The following is a 14,901-nucleotide window of genomic DNA, read 5'->3' as shown; positions in this document are numbered from 1 at the left end:
CCCTCCCTCTGGTCTGGCCCTCCCGGCTAGCCCCAAGGCAAAAACGTTTACCCATGCCTGATTTATACTGTTGAATTAAAGTGGTTTAACCCCATTTTCACTCCCATGACTCAAAGTTGGAGTTTGGCACTCTTGGCAGAGAAAGCCAAAGACACAATCTTCCACAACATTGAGCTATGGTAGTTGCATATTTATTATCCACCTGAAGATAATAGGTTTTTTTTAAAAAAAATGGTGGAAAACTGGTCACAAAACAAATTTCTTGAGTTTGGAGAAATGCGAAATATTCACAATTCAGGACTTATTCTGTGCAAAATTGCATGTCAAAGTTTTCTGTACAAAAATAGTAGGAATGTGCTGCTTTCTGTGCAGAATATGTCGTTTGCTGAGTGAAAAGCATCAGATGCAAATTTTGTATAGACTGAAGCGCAAACTGCGAATAGTAGTTGGAAATGGCCATGTTTGAACATTTTCTTGCGATGAGAAGAAAATTGCAGAATTAAGGCAGAATTACTTCCGACACCACTTGAACTCTTTTTTATCAATGAACACTGGAAGGGTTGTGTTTTCAGAGAAAGTAGGAATTTCAGACTAACTTAGAAAAGCTTTCAAAGTGGCCTTTGGTTTGGTTTTAGGGTTCTGGACACATTTTGCATACAATGTAATCTGAGGATGAAATATTTCAAGCACGAAATATCTGCAGGAGTTTCAAAGGAGGTCAAGATTTTTTTATTACAAAACAGACATATTTCTCAAGGGTTTTTGTGCATATGTTTGCTTAAAAGATTGGCATCTAGCAAGGGATGGAAAAAGATTTGGCTGAATTTGACCGCCTGGATGAAAATAGCTTTTTCACACACAACCCAGACTTGCAGAGAGGTGAGAGTCTGAGTTGTGTCCCAGACTACCTTTTAGAATTCGGAAAATTGCACAGTTTTTTCGTGAACTATTTCAGTGAAGGAAGAAGTGCAAAAAATGTAGAGTGTGAAAGGTAAATGTGAGCAATTGATATTAAAAAATACATATAGATATTAGGAAAGATATGTCGCACATGTACAGTTCCCAGCGGAAGGGAAAAGCAAAGTTTGGGAGGATGATCTCAAGATGGGAGGATAGTGCAATATTTGTCATTACTCCAAAACAAAACAAAACAAAACAAAAAAACCCCACAAAAACCTTTGTAGCCAATTTATTATTTATTTATTTACTTTGCTTATATACCGCTGTTCTCAGCCCGAGGGGGACTCACAGCAGTGAACAACATAGAAGGACAAGGTTCAAAATTCAACACAATCTAAAATATCAATCTAGCAATAATCAAAAACATCATCAACAAAACACAACAATTAGCCAATATTGTGCTAACTGTACTTTGTTTCAGTCTTATATTCTAAACCAGTGGTTCTCAGTCCCTTTTGAACCAAGGATCTCTTGACCAGGGATCACTTTGACTAGGGACCACTTTGACCAGAGAGCACTTTCAACAAGGACTACTTGATCAGGGATCACTTTGACCAAGGACCACTTAACTAGGGATCACTTTGACCAGGGATCACTTTGACCAGGGATTGCTTTGACCAGGGAACACTTGAACAGGGACCATTTTGACCAGGGAACACTTTAACCAGGGATCCCTTGACCAGGAACCACTTTGACCAGAGACCACTTTGACCAGGGACCACTTTGAGCAGGGATCACTTGACCAGGGACCACTTTGATCAGGAACCACTTCAATCAGTGACCACTTTGAACAGGGACCACTTCACCAGGGACTTCTTTAAACAGGGACCACTTTACCAGAGACCACTTCACCAGGGACCACGTCACCAAGGACCATTTTGACCAGGGACAACTCTACAAAATTAGTACTAAAAAGTTTACAAATCAGTTTTTGGTCAACTTTAGATTTGTTTTGGTTATTTGGGGTGCAGATTCAGAAAATTGCACTGGATAGACCACATCAGCTCTAGTTTCTGATATGAAACATACACTATCTAGTAGTCACCATATTTTCGCCCACAGAAAACCACATGTAATCATCTAGAAGGGATGTGGTAGTAGTAATCTTTCGTGGGTAGTCACCCTCTCCCCAGCTGACATCTCTGTTGCCTCAGCACTATAAGAAGATTTTGTGAGACCAGTTGTTCCTGTTGCCATGTGGTTTTGAGGCAACAGTGTAGCAATGGTGAGGCTGCAGACCATATTTTTGCTCTTGAGGACCATTAGCTGTCTACAGACCACAGGTTGGGAACCACTGTTCTAAACCTTCATGGGTTAGAATGTAATAGAAACGAAATTAACGGGTTCTGGTGGTATTGTTTTTTTCAAAGAGAACCTCAGTGCAATTGACATTTTCAGCTCCTGATTCTAGTCTGACTTTTTACATTAAAATCCAGCTCATGTATGTATGTATATTGTGATGTCTCAAGAATGCATGGGTTTCCAGATAGAAAAAAAGATCCTTTAATGGTTGCGTAAAAGAGGACCTTTTCCAGAGGCATTGCCAGTCACGCAGCGAGGCAGCCAGCAACACTGTAGAAATTCTCTCTTCTAAACAAACAGTCATTAAAGGTACAGGAACCCTCTCCGGCTTTCACTCTAGCAATGCCACTGCTGACAGCAATAGACTGAATAGCCCATTGTCTCTAGTTTTCTCTTGCTGACTGGTATAGCAGAACACAACTACTTTATTTTATTTGTAGCCGACATGAAAGGATTGGCTTTAACGTGGGGACACAATTCCCTCAGAGCCGCTTTTCTGGGTTTCTCCGTTTCACCAGCCCATCCCCGTTGGTGTTTCCAGTTCAGTTCAGTTCACTCACTGTACAGCGGCAGGCTTTTATAGGGGCTGATTTGTTTTGCCAAGACATTGCGAAACATTCCTAGCTTGGTGTTAAGAGGGTCACCTCGGCATTTCAACCTTTGGTCAGGGCAAAATATGCCCCAAAGCTAAACAAAGCAAGAGAGAGTGAGCCGCAAGTGGGAGGACAATGTGTGCCGGGCTTTTCGAAAACTGTGTTGCCACAGCCGGAGGAAAAGGCAGCCACTTTCCGTAAGGCTATGTTTTCTCTTGCATAAGACTAATCTTGACTCCTCTTGAGTCATACAGGGGAGGGGGGGGGGGGGGAGAACACCGAGAAATTCATTAGCTCAGGGAAATGTGCAAATGAGGCTCTTGTTGTTTTGATTGGCCTGACTCAGGCCAATGGGGTGCTTCCTTTCGTTTAACTTGCCGTTCTGCTCCTGCCAAGCTCAAGCTCACAGCCACACCGCTCTGCTGTGCGTTGCGGCCACCACAGCCCTGGCTCTCTCTGCTTGGTCTCCCTCCGGCTGCTTCAGTGCAAACAGCTGCCTGAACAGCAGCATTAGCAGCAACCACTGAAGCCTCCACTTTTTAGTTCGTTCGTTCACTTGCTAAACCCGATGAAGGCTGCTTCTTCTCTGTGACATCAAGGCCAGATGTTTGGCACAGCCCCATCTCCGGGGGTCTGAAGAAATCCAAAGTGTAATAACAGGGCCAGTTCAGAATGCAATGGAAAGGCTGAAGACCGGACGACTTGTTACCGTGGACAGCTGCCGCTGTTGATCCCGTTTCAAAAGATGGTGAACCGTTCTGGATCTGGACTCCTTGTGCTCTCAGCTCTCCCCTTTTGAGGGAGTTTGGGTGTGACCTTTGGTGCACAAAGTGTTTTCTCCTGGGTTCTAAGGAACCGGAAATCAGCACAATTTCGGAACGTTTTCGTTTTTATTTCCATACATATTTTTGAAGTTCCCACACTAGCAGCGAAGGCTGCCATTGGTTTCTGTTCCTCTGGGGGAAAATGGCAACCGCTGCCTACATTGCCGCCGAGTGCCTTGTCTCGATGTCCAGCCGTGCGATCGTCCATGGTCCTGCCGGAGAGCTGTGCCCCAAACCCGTGGGTACCGTACCTTCTCCTGTCATCCCAGACAGAGCTGAGAAATACGAACAGGTTGAGACAGATAGGGAAAATGGAGTTGGGTCCTCGGATTATCTTGTGGCCAGTGTTCTGGCAGGTTTCAACCGGTATCTTCCCAAAGCTTCCTCATTTCCGATGGAGAAGCCAGAGATTGTCGTCCGAGGGGAGGCCCCGAACCCATCCCTTCCTGGGAAAGAGCTTCTGGGGGAAGGAGGCCTCTTGCCGGCCGGCAAACATGGCGGAGGCACAGCAGCAGCCACACCTACCAGGCTGGCAGCGGCGACGAGTGAGCCGAGCCCCAAACAAAGGAGCAGGAAAGGCAGATGTCGGCCTGACCCTGGATTACCTCTGAAAAAGCACAAATGCCACTATGCGGGTTGTGAAAAGGTTTACGGCAAGTCTTCCCACCTGAAAGCTCACCTTCGGACCCACACAGGTGAGTTCCCAGTTGGCCTGAGGGTTTCTTGTTGACCTCTTGGTGGTGGGATTGGCCATGGTGTTTGGAGATGGTGGAGGTCTGGAGGCCATGCTTTGAGGATGGAAGTCCAGGAGAGGTGAATGAGAGTGTTCACTCTACATGTTCACTCCTGTTGCTGTTGTAGTACGTAGCTTAGTCAAGTCTGTGCTTCCTCATGAGTGCTGGCCTGCATTTGCTCCTTTCTCCTCATTTAACCTAGTGCCCTATATTCCAAAGCACGGCTTTGACTTCTCCACTTCCTTGCCTTCAAATCAGTTTTAGCTGTGTTGTTCACATGAGTGTTTCAATCAGTGGTTCTCAACCTTCCTAATGCCGCGACCCCTTAATACAGTTCCTCATGTTGTGTTGACCCTCAACCATAACATTATTATCATTGCTACAGTAGAGTCTCACTTATCCAACCTTCGCTCATCCAACATTCTGTATTATCCAACACAATCTGCCTCCTGGCTTGATTCACAGTCAATGTAGTCAATATAATATAATATGATATGATATGATATAATATAATATAATATAATATAATATAATATAATATAATATAATATAATCTATATAAACAAAAATGGAATGTTCGTTTGTGGGATTAACAGAACTCAAAAACCACTGGACAAATTGACACTAAATTTGGATACAAGACACCTAACAACCTAATGTATGTCCTTCACTAAAAATGATTTTGTCATTTCGGAGTTGTAGTTGCTGGAATTTATAGTTCACCTGCATTCAAAGAGCATTCTGAATCCCCACCAACGATGGAATTGAACCAAACTTGGCACACAGTTCTCCCATGACCAACAGAAAAAACTGGTGGGCAGTGTCCTTTGGTTTTGGAGTGGTAGTTCACCTACATCCAGAGACTCAAACTATGATTGATCTGGACCAAACTATGATTGATGTGGACTCAAACTATGATTGGTCTGGACCAAACTCTACACAAATACTCAGTATGCCCAAATGTGAACACTGGGGGAGTTTGAGGAAAATAGAATCTTGACATTTTGGAGTTGCTGGGATTTATAGTTCACCTACAATCACAGAGCATTCTGAACCCCACCAACGATAGAATTGGGCCGAACCTCCCACACAGAACCCTTATGTGGGCCACAGCAATGCGTGGCCGGGGATGGCTAGTATAATATAATATAATATAATAAATATAATATATTGTATATACATATAATATTGATAATATTATAATGTACTACAATATAATACTAATAATAATATGATATTATTATTATTATATATTTTATATTAAATGTAATATTACTAATAATATTACAGTATGATGTTATAGCACAATATAGTGATATGTAATATTGATACTGTGCTATGGTAATAGTATAATATATTACCATGTATGTTTACATTTTACTTGTAAGCCACTCTCAGTCCCCTTCGGGATGTGATGGGTGGCATATAAATGTCGTAAATAGATAAATAAATAAATTGCGATGTTTGGGTGCTAAATTTGTAAATACAATAATTACTAAAAAATATTACCATGTATCGTATTGTCTAAGGATTTCATGGCCGGAATTACTGGGTTGTTGCAAGTTTTTCGGGCTGTATGGCCATGTTCCTGAAGCATTCACTCCTGACGTTTCACCTGCATCTATGGCAAGCATCATCAGAGGTTGTGAGGTTATGAGGTCACTGTGTATTGAATTGCTTTTCCTGTCGATTTGTTGTAAAACATGATGTTTTGGTGCTTAATTTGTAAAATCATAACGTAGTTTGACATTTAATAGGCTTTTCCTTAACTCCTCCTTATGATCCAACATTTTTGCTTATCCAACGTTCTGCCAGTCCATTAATGTTGGATATAGTCTACTGTACTTCATTACTGTAATTTTGCTACTATTATGTTTGCGTTTTTGGTTTGTGTTTTCAGTTTTATCTTATTGGAAGTTGTTGTTTGGGCTTGGCCTCATGTAAGCCGCTCCAAGTCCCCATTGGAGAGATGGTGGTGGGGTATAAATGAAGATTATTATTATTATTATTATTATTATTATTATTCGTAATGTAAATATCCGATATGCACGATGTATTTTCATTCACTGGACCAAACTTGGCACAAATACCCGATACGCCAAAATTTGAATACTGGTGAGGTTGGGATTGAATTTGTCATTTGGGAGTTGTAGTTCACCTACAATCAAAGAGCATTCTAAACTGTGCCAATGATGGAATTGAACGAATTTTGGCACACAGAAATCCCATGACCCACAGGGTTTGGTGGGCATTGACTTTGAGTTTGGGAGTTGTAGTTCACCTACATCCAGAGAGCATTGTGGACTCAAACACTGATGGAACTGGACCAAACTTGGTGTGAATACTCAATATGCCCAAATGTGAACACAGCTGGAGTTTAGAGAAAGTAGACCTTGAGATTTGGGAGTTGTAGTTGCTGGGATTTATAATAATCAATATGCCCAAATTTGAATACTGGTGGTGTTGGGGTGGGGTGAGGATTGATTTTGTCGTTTGGGAGTTGTAGTTGCTGGGATTTATAGTTCACCTACCATCAAAGAGCATTCTGAACTCCACCAATGATGGAATTCAACCAAACATGGCATACGTCCTGCCATGACCAACAGAACACACTGGAAGGGTTTGGTGGGCATTGACTTTGAGTTTTGGAGTTATAGTTCACCTACATCCAGAGAGCACTGTGGACTCAAAAAATGATGGATCTGGACCAAACTTTGTGTGAATTTATAATACTCAATATGCCCAAATTTGAATACTGGTGGGGTTGAGAGGATTGATTTTGTCATTTGGGGGTTGTAGTTGCTGGGATTTATAGTTCACCTACAATCAAAGAGCATTCAAAACCCCACCAATTGGGCCAAGCTTTTCACACAGAACCCCTATGACCAACAGAAAATACTGTGCTTTCTGATGGTCTTTGGTGACCCTTTTGACACCCCTTCGTGACCCCCCAGGGGTCCCAACCCCCAAGTTGAGAAACACTGGTGTATTTGTTGGTATTTAGAATTTGCAATGGTCCTGTTTTTCTGGACGACACTAATGATAGAATATTGTAATTAGCACTGGAGATGAATATGTTGAAAGGCAACCTAGGAAGAGAATCCGGGTAAGCCAAGGGTCGTGTTGGGAGGGACCTCTCAGCGGAAGGAGGCACTCCTTAATGATCACCTCCGAAAGCAAAATGTAAGGCACGAGCCTGAAGTTTTTTTGTTCATTTCCTTCCAATTGATGGTGGGTAGATATTTGGATCTCTCTTCTGCTAGATTTGTCGTGCGAGATATTCCACCTAATGCTTTGGATTGATGTCTGGATGCTCGTGGGAAGCCTAAGAGGCAGAACCTTCAAAAGGCAATCTCTTTTCTATAGGCCACGATCCACCATGAACTTTCCCTGAAAGGAATGGGAGATCGGTAGGCAAAAAAGAAGGCTTGTTTCAGCAACTTAATGGGGAGTTATGTTGTGTAGGTTGACACCCACTCTTCTCCAAAATCCTCCATTATGCATTGCTCTTGGAATTTGCCACCAAAATGAAGGTACTACCTGTTTTGGCCCATTGTTCTACCCTTCCACTCCTGTCTCCAACATAATCAGTGAGTTGATTTAGATGTGGGAGAATTCAGAAGTGTATGAAGCAACCTTCCAAATGCTGTGACTCCTCAATACAGTTCCTCATGTTGGGGTTAACCCCAACCATAACATTATTTTCGTTGCTACTTCACAACTGTAATTTTGCTACTGTTATGAATCATAATGTAAATATCTGATATGCAGGATATATTTTCATTCACTGGACCAAATTTGTCAGAAATACCCGACACAAACAAATTTAAATATTGGTGGGGTGGGGGTTGATTTTGTCATTTGGGAGTTGTAGTTGCTGGGATTTATAGTTCACCTACAATCAAAGAGCATTCTGAACTCCACCAACGAAGGAATTGAACCAAACTTGGCACATAGAACTCCCATGGCCAACAGGAAATACTGGAAGGGTTTGGCGGGCATTGATCTTGAGTTTTGGAGTTGTAGTTCAGAGAGCACTGTGGACTCAAACAATGACTCAAACTTGGCATAAAAGTTAAAGGTAAAGGTTGTCCCCTGACATTAAGTCCAGTCATGTCTGACTCTGGGGTGTGGTGCTCATAGCCATTTCTAAGCTGAACAGCCGATGTTGTCCTTAAACACCTCCAAGGTTACGTGGCTGGCATGACTGCATGGCGCGCCGTTACCTTCCCGCCGGAGCGGTACCTATCGATCTACTCACATTTGCATGTTTTTGAACTGCTAGGTTGGCAGAAGCTAGGATGTGTGTGTGGAGGATGATTTTGTCATTTGGGAGCTGTAGTTGCTGGGATTTATAGTTCACCTACAATTAAAGAGGATTCTGAACTCCATCAACTTGGCACGCAGAACTCCCATGACCAAGAGTAAATACTTGAAGGGTTTGGTGGGTATTGACCTTGAGTTTTGGAGTTGTAGTTCACCTACATCCAGCGAGCACTGTGAACTCAAACAATTATGGATCTAGACCAAACTTGGCACAAATACTTAATATGCCCAAATGTGACCACTGGTGGAGTTTGGGGTAAATAGACCTTGACATTTGGGAGTTGTAATTGTTGGGATTTATAGTTTACCTACAATCAAAGAGCATTCTGGACTCCACCAGCGATGGAATTGAACCAGACTTGGCACATAGCGCTCCCACCAAACTCTGGAAGAGTTTGGTGGACACTGAGCATTCCGAACCCCACCAATGATAGAATTGGGCCAAACACAGAATCCCCATGAGCAACAGAAAATACTGGAAAGGTAATAATAATAATAATAATAATAATAATAATAATAATAATAATAATAATAATCTTTATTTATACCCCGCCACCATCTCCCCAATGGGGACTCGGAGCGGCGTACATGAGGCCAAGCCCAAACAACAAATTACAATAGAATAAAACCGAAAACACAAATCAAAAACGCAACAATAAACAACACCATAATTATTGGGATGAATTGAAAGTGTTTTAGGGGAGATGTGGTTCACCTACATCCAGAGAGCACTGTGAACCCAAACGACTATCATAGAATCATAGAGTAGGAAGAAACCTCATGGGCCATCCAGTCCAACCCCATTCTGCCATGACGCAGGAAAATTGCATTCAAAGCACCCCCGACAGATGGCCATCCAGCCTCTGTTTAAAAATTTATGCCAAAGACTATCAGAAATATGTGTTTGCTGATGGTCTTTGGCGACCCCTCTGAAACCCCCTCGCGATCCCCAGGTTGCGAAACACTGGTATAAACCCTTCTTTGTACAGGGCTCATATTATGGTTGTTATGATTTCTGATGTGTACCGCAATCCCCCTTGAACCTGGCTGCTTAATTTAGAATTTCAGCCCCGTCGGCTCCAAAGGGTGTTACTTCCAAAGAGGCATTCTTTGGATTGCAGCTCCGAGCCACCACCCTCCTGGGCTGGAGAGCTTTCATGTTTCGTGGAGGATATTCCTCCACCTCCCTTGCCAATCGGACTTGGCACAACACCCGCAAATCACGCCCACGCAAGTTCTTGCCCAAACCTCCCCTTTGCTTCCTTTTCAACACAAGAGACAAAAGAAGGTTCAGAAAACAAAAAGAGAGGAGCTCATAAAAGCAACTGGAAACTTTAGTGGAAGAGGAGGAGGCTGGTGGGGGATCACTCTGCTCTTTGATACTGAGATGAAGAAGAAGGAGGAGGAGGGCTCGGTGCCTCCAGGGAAAGGGAGGGTTGGAAAGAACAGGCCAACGTCATGCGAGCACAGAGCGGGCCGAGGAAGCCGGGAGTCAAATGGGGACACTGGCTCCCAGCCACGTCCTCTTTGTTAGTACTATTTTAAAAATGCTTGCCCTCGCCTCGGCGCCTTTCTCTTGGACACGCAGTTGTGTTGATCGTACATCTGGGTTGTTGGGCAGGAAAAGAGATTTCAAGATGGGCTCAAAGCCAACCTTAAAAACTCTGGCATAGACACTGAGAACTGAGAAGCCCTGGCCCTTGAGTGCTCCAGCTGGAGGTCAGCTGTGACCAGCAGCACCAGCATCTGTTATAGAACTCCAGTATGCTGATGACAGCGTCGTCTGTGCAAATTCAGAAGTCACTCTAAATACCTTTGCAGAAGCGTACGAGAAGCTCGGCCTGTCATTGAACATCGAGAAAACCAAAGTGTTCTTCCAGCGTTTGTGTTTATTGTAATTTTATAAACCCCTGTGCCGGCAGAACTGAAGACCGACAGGTCACAGGTTCGAATCCGGGGAGAGGCGGATGAGCTCCCTCTATCAGCTCCAGCTCCTCATGCGGGGATATGAGAGAAGCCTCCCACAAGGATGATAAAAAAAACATCAAATCATCCAGGCGTCCCCTGGGCAACGTCCTTGCAGACGGCCAATTCTCTCACACTGGGGGCGACTTGCAGTTTCTCAAGTTGCTCCTGACACGACAAAAAAAAGTGTCCTTTGTAATTATGATGTTGTTTATTATTTATTGTTTGCGTTTTCGGTTTGAGTTTGATCATTCTTTATTGTAATTGTTGTTCGGGCTTGGCCCCATGTAAGCCGCTCCGAGTCCCCATCAGGGAGATGGGGCAGGGTACAAATAAAGATTATTATTATTATTATTATTATTATTATTATTATTATTCCAGCAGTCACTAGCCAATCCCTCTCCAGTGCCAGAAATTCAGCTTAGTGATGTAACATTAGAAAGCTATTGTCCTCCCAACCCTGCTATATGCCTGCGAAACATGGACTGTCTACAGATGTCACATGCAACTCCTGGAATTCCATGCAATTCCATGCAATTCCATCAGTGCTGCCTCCGGAAAATCCTGCAAATCTCTTGAGAAGACAAGTGGACAAATGTCAGTGTGCTGGAAGAAGCAAAGACCACCAGCACTGTAGCGATGGTCCTTCACCATCAGCTCCACTGGACAAGCCACGTCTCCAACCACCCAACCACCGTCTCCCAAAGCAGTTGCTCTACTCCGAACTCAAGAATGGAAAATGGAATGTTGGAGGACAGGAAAAGAGATTGAAAGACGGGCTCAAAGCCAACCTTAAAAACTCTGGCATAGACACTGAGAACTGGGAAGCCCTGGCCTGTGAGCGTTCCAGCTGGAGGTCAGCTGTGACCAGCAGTGCTGCAGAATTTGAAGAGGCACAAATGGAGGGCGAAAGAGAGAAACGTGCCAGGCAGAAGGTGCGTCAAGCCAACCCCGACTGGGACCGCCTTCCACCTCAAAACCAATGCCCTCACTGCGGGAGACGATGCAGATCAAGAATAAGGCTCCACAGTCAACTATGGACCCACCCTGGAGGATTATCCTACTCAGATAACGAGGGATCAAGTAAGCATCTTGTTAAAAACATTTTCCAGTAACATAGTCTGGCCACTCCATGTTCATAATTCATAGTTCTGTGTTCTCAAAAGCTTGCTCAAAGAGCCAGGTCTTTACTTTTTGTTCGGAAAGTCAGGAAGGAGGGGGATAATCAAATATCCCTGGGGAGGGAGTTCCATAGCCAGGGGGCCACAACGGAGAAGGCCCTGTCCTTTATCCCTGCCTATCGCACTTGCGAGGCAGGCGGGATCGAGAGCAGGGCCTCCCCAGGCTATCTTAAGTGTTGTGACTCAGCTGGAACCACAGAGTGCCCATGATGAGGATGATGGGATTCAGGTTCACAATCTGCTTCAAAATGTCCCTGTTGTAGACAATGAAGAACAGAGTGTACAAGTTCAGTTTCCCACAGTAAGGAATGAGGTTGTTGATAGTGAAACTAGCCAGGTGCAGGTGCAAACTGACTCAGAAAAGGAGGACAGTTCTCAGCCTGATAATAAACAGGATGGCAAAGATGCTGACACTAATGAACAGACTGACCTTGACGAAACGGGAACCTTAGATCGGGCTGACCGTTCGGAATTCGGAGTTTGAAGGAGTGTGAGAATAGCTAACAAGAAGGAGGTCAGAGGCCAAAGAAACGCCTTTATGTGTAGGAAAGGGTATTGAGCAGAGTGTTTGGGACCAACCCTTTGTCAGACCACCTGTTCTGAAGCTTGCATTTTGCTTGTCTGGATTATCTTGCAGTTCTTGTGTTCATGTTCTCAGGACCTAGTCATGTTCTCATGGGATTTTGCTTTGCTGGTGCCTTTTTGAATCATGCTTCAAAGTGCTATTTTGTATTGATCTTTTGGAATGTTACTTTTGCTTTTAAGAACTTTTAATCTTTTACTAATTAATAAAACACTAGCGGGCCCCTGCCACGCGTTGCTGTGGCCCAGTCTGTTGATCTGGAAAATAAAGTAATGAGAAAGTGCTGGTTTCTAATATATGTAATTTCTTTATGCTTGTGGGTAAACAGTATTTTTTGCTGTTTTTTTTGTCAGTGTTGATGTGGAGATTGTCTGGTTTGTTCACCCCTGGAACATGCAACATATCATTGTCCTTCTTTAAGGCTCCCTTTCAAATCTATGATACTATATCTCTCTGTGTGTGAATCATATCTATCTCTATCTATCTATCTATGGCTGGATGGCTCTTTGTCAGGAGGGCTTTACGTTTTCTTGCCCTAATGAAGAGAGTTGAACTGGATGGCCTTTTCTGTTGGTCCTGGGGGTTCTGTGTGGGAAGTTTGCCCCGATTCTGTCGTTCGTGGGGTTCAGAATGCTCTTTGATTGTAGGTGAACTGTGAATCCCAGTGACTACAACTCTCAAATGTCAAGGTCTATTTTCCCCAAACTCCATCTGTGTTCATATTTGGGTGTATTGAGTTTGGCCCAGATCCATCATTGTTTGAGTCCACAGTGCTCTCTGGATGTAGGTGAACTACAACTCCCAAAATCAAGGCCAATGCCCACCAAACCCTTCCAGTATTTTCTGATGGTCATGGGAGTTCTGTGTGCCAAGTTTGGTTCAATACCATCGTTGATGGAGTTCAGAATGCTCTTTGATTGTAGGTGAACCCTAAATCCCAGCAACTACAACTCCCAAATGAGAAAATCATAATTTTTTGAGGGATGGTCATTCCTTGTGATGTGGGACGTTTTGTTGCCAAATTTGGTGTGATTTCGTTCATTGGTTCTTTTGTTTTTAAGGTACTCATTATGCACAGAGCATTTATATATATATAGATAAAGACTTCTGGCTGTGTGCAGTTTGGTGTCTTCAGCAAGGTGAATCTACTCTGAGGTGTGACCTTAAGCTCCTAGATGGTTCATAGGAGGGGATACTTTGCAGCAATAGAGCAGCTCAAGGCAAGCAGCTCATATTCGGCCACGTGGAGGATTCTAAAATTGGATTTCATGTATCAACCGGGAACACCCCTCCCCAGAGGGACATCCCGATCCCTTTTCTCACTCCAGAAGAGGAACAATTTGTTATAGCCTGTGGGGTGGTGCCTGTTTGCATTTGGGCTGCCAATATTCCTTTCCTTACAATTGGCCAAGCCCCAATGCCTCCTCGAGTTCTTGGATGCTCCCAAGTTGCACTGCATCACGGGACCTCATGTCTAGATCGGTGTAAGGGTTTGTTTCCCTGCGTGCATTAAAACGACACCAACTGCGCATTTAGTACGTGCAGACTAATGACTCAATGAATTAGTGAAATAGCAAAACTGGAAGCAAACCAAGCGCCCACAAACAAGAGGGGAGGTTTCAGCAGGCAGGTTGTTACTCATTTCGCCAACCTGCAGGAACTTGTAGAGAGAGGGCAAACTACTTTTCCTATCCTTAAATCATTCAAACATCCCTAATGTTGGAGGATTCTTAACACCTTTGTCTGACGAAGAAGCCGGAGGAGCTTCAAAAGCTTGCATAATATACTGTATGCTTTGGCATTGGTCCAGTAACAGTATTCATATTTTATTTATATTTATACTAGCTGTACCCTGCCATGCGTTGCTGTGAACACTGGTGGAGTTTGTGAAAAATAGGCCTTGACATTTTGGCATTGTAGTTGCTGGGATTTATAGTTCACCTAAAATCAAAGAGCATTCTGAACTCTCCCAATGATATAATTGGGCCAAATTTCTCACACAGAACTCCCATGACCATATGTGAACACTGTTGGAGTTTGGGGAAAATAGACCTTTGGCAGTTGTAGTTGCTGGGATTTATAGTTCACCTACAATCAAAAAGGATTGTGAACCCCACCAATGATAGAACTGGGCCAAACTTGGCACACAGAACCCCCATGGCTAACAGAAAATACTGGAAGGGTTTGGTGGGCATTGACCTTGAGTTTTGGAGTTGTAGTTCACATACATCCAGAGACCCCTGTGGACTCAAACAATGATGGATCTGGACCAAACTTGGTGCGGATATTCAATATGCGCAAATGGAACCCCCATGGCTAACAGAAAATACTAGAAGGGTTTGTTGGGCATTGACCTTGAGTTTTGGAGTTGTAGTTCACATACATCCAGAGTGCCCCGTGGACTCAAACAATGATGGATCTGGACCAAACTTG

General features: G+C 43.6%; 1 protein-coding gene across 1 annotated transcript in view; it reads left to right on the top strand.

Moving 5' to 3' along the window:
- The first annotated feature begins 3,137 nt into the window (after positions 1-3,137).
- KLF13 (KLF transcription factor 13) overlaps positions 3,138-14,901 on the top strand; it is a 60,595-nt gene continuing 48,831 nt past the window's right edge. The window contains exon 1 of the mRNA XM_060755794.2: positions 3,138-4,374. Within this exon, the coding sequence (XP_060611777.2) occupies positions 3,822-4,374 (553 nt within the window). The 5' untranslated portion in view covers positions 3,138-3,821. The remainder of the gene's footprint in view (positions 4,375-14,901) is intronic.

Source organism: Anolis sagrei, chromosome 9 (genome assembly GCF_037176765.1).
Source record: "Anolis sagrei isolate rAnoSag1 chromosome 9, rAnoSag1.mat, whole genome shotgun sequence".
In the NCBI taxonomy this organism is placed as follows: Eukaryota; Metazoa; Chordata; class Lepidosauria; order Squamata; family Dactyloidae; genus Anolis; species Anolis sagrei.
This window is presented reverse-complemented; position numbering and strand designations above follow the sequence as displayed.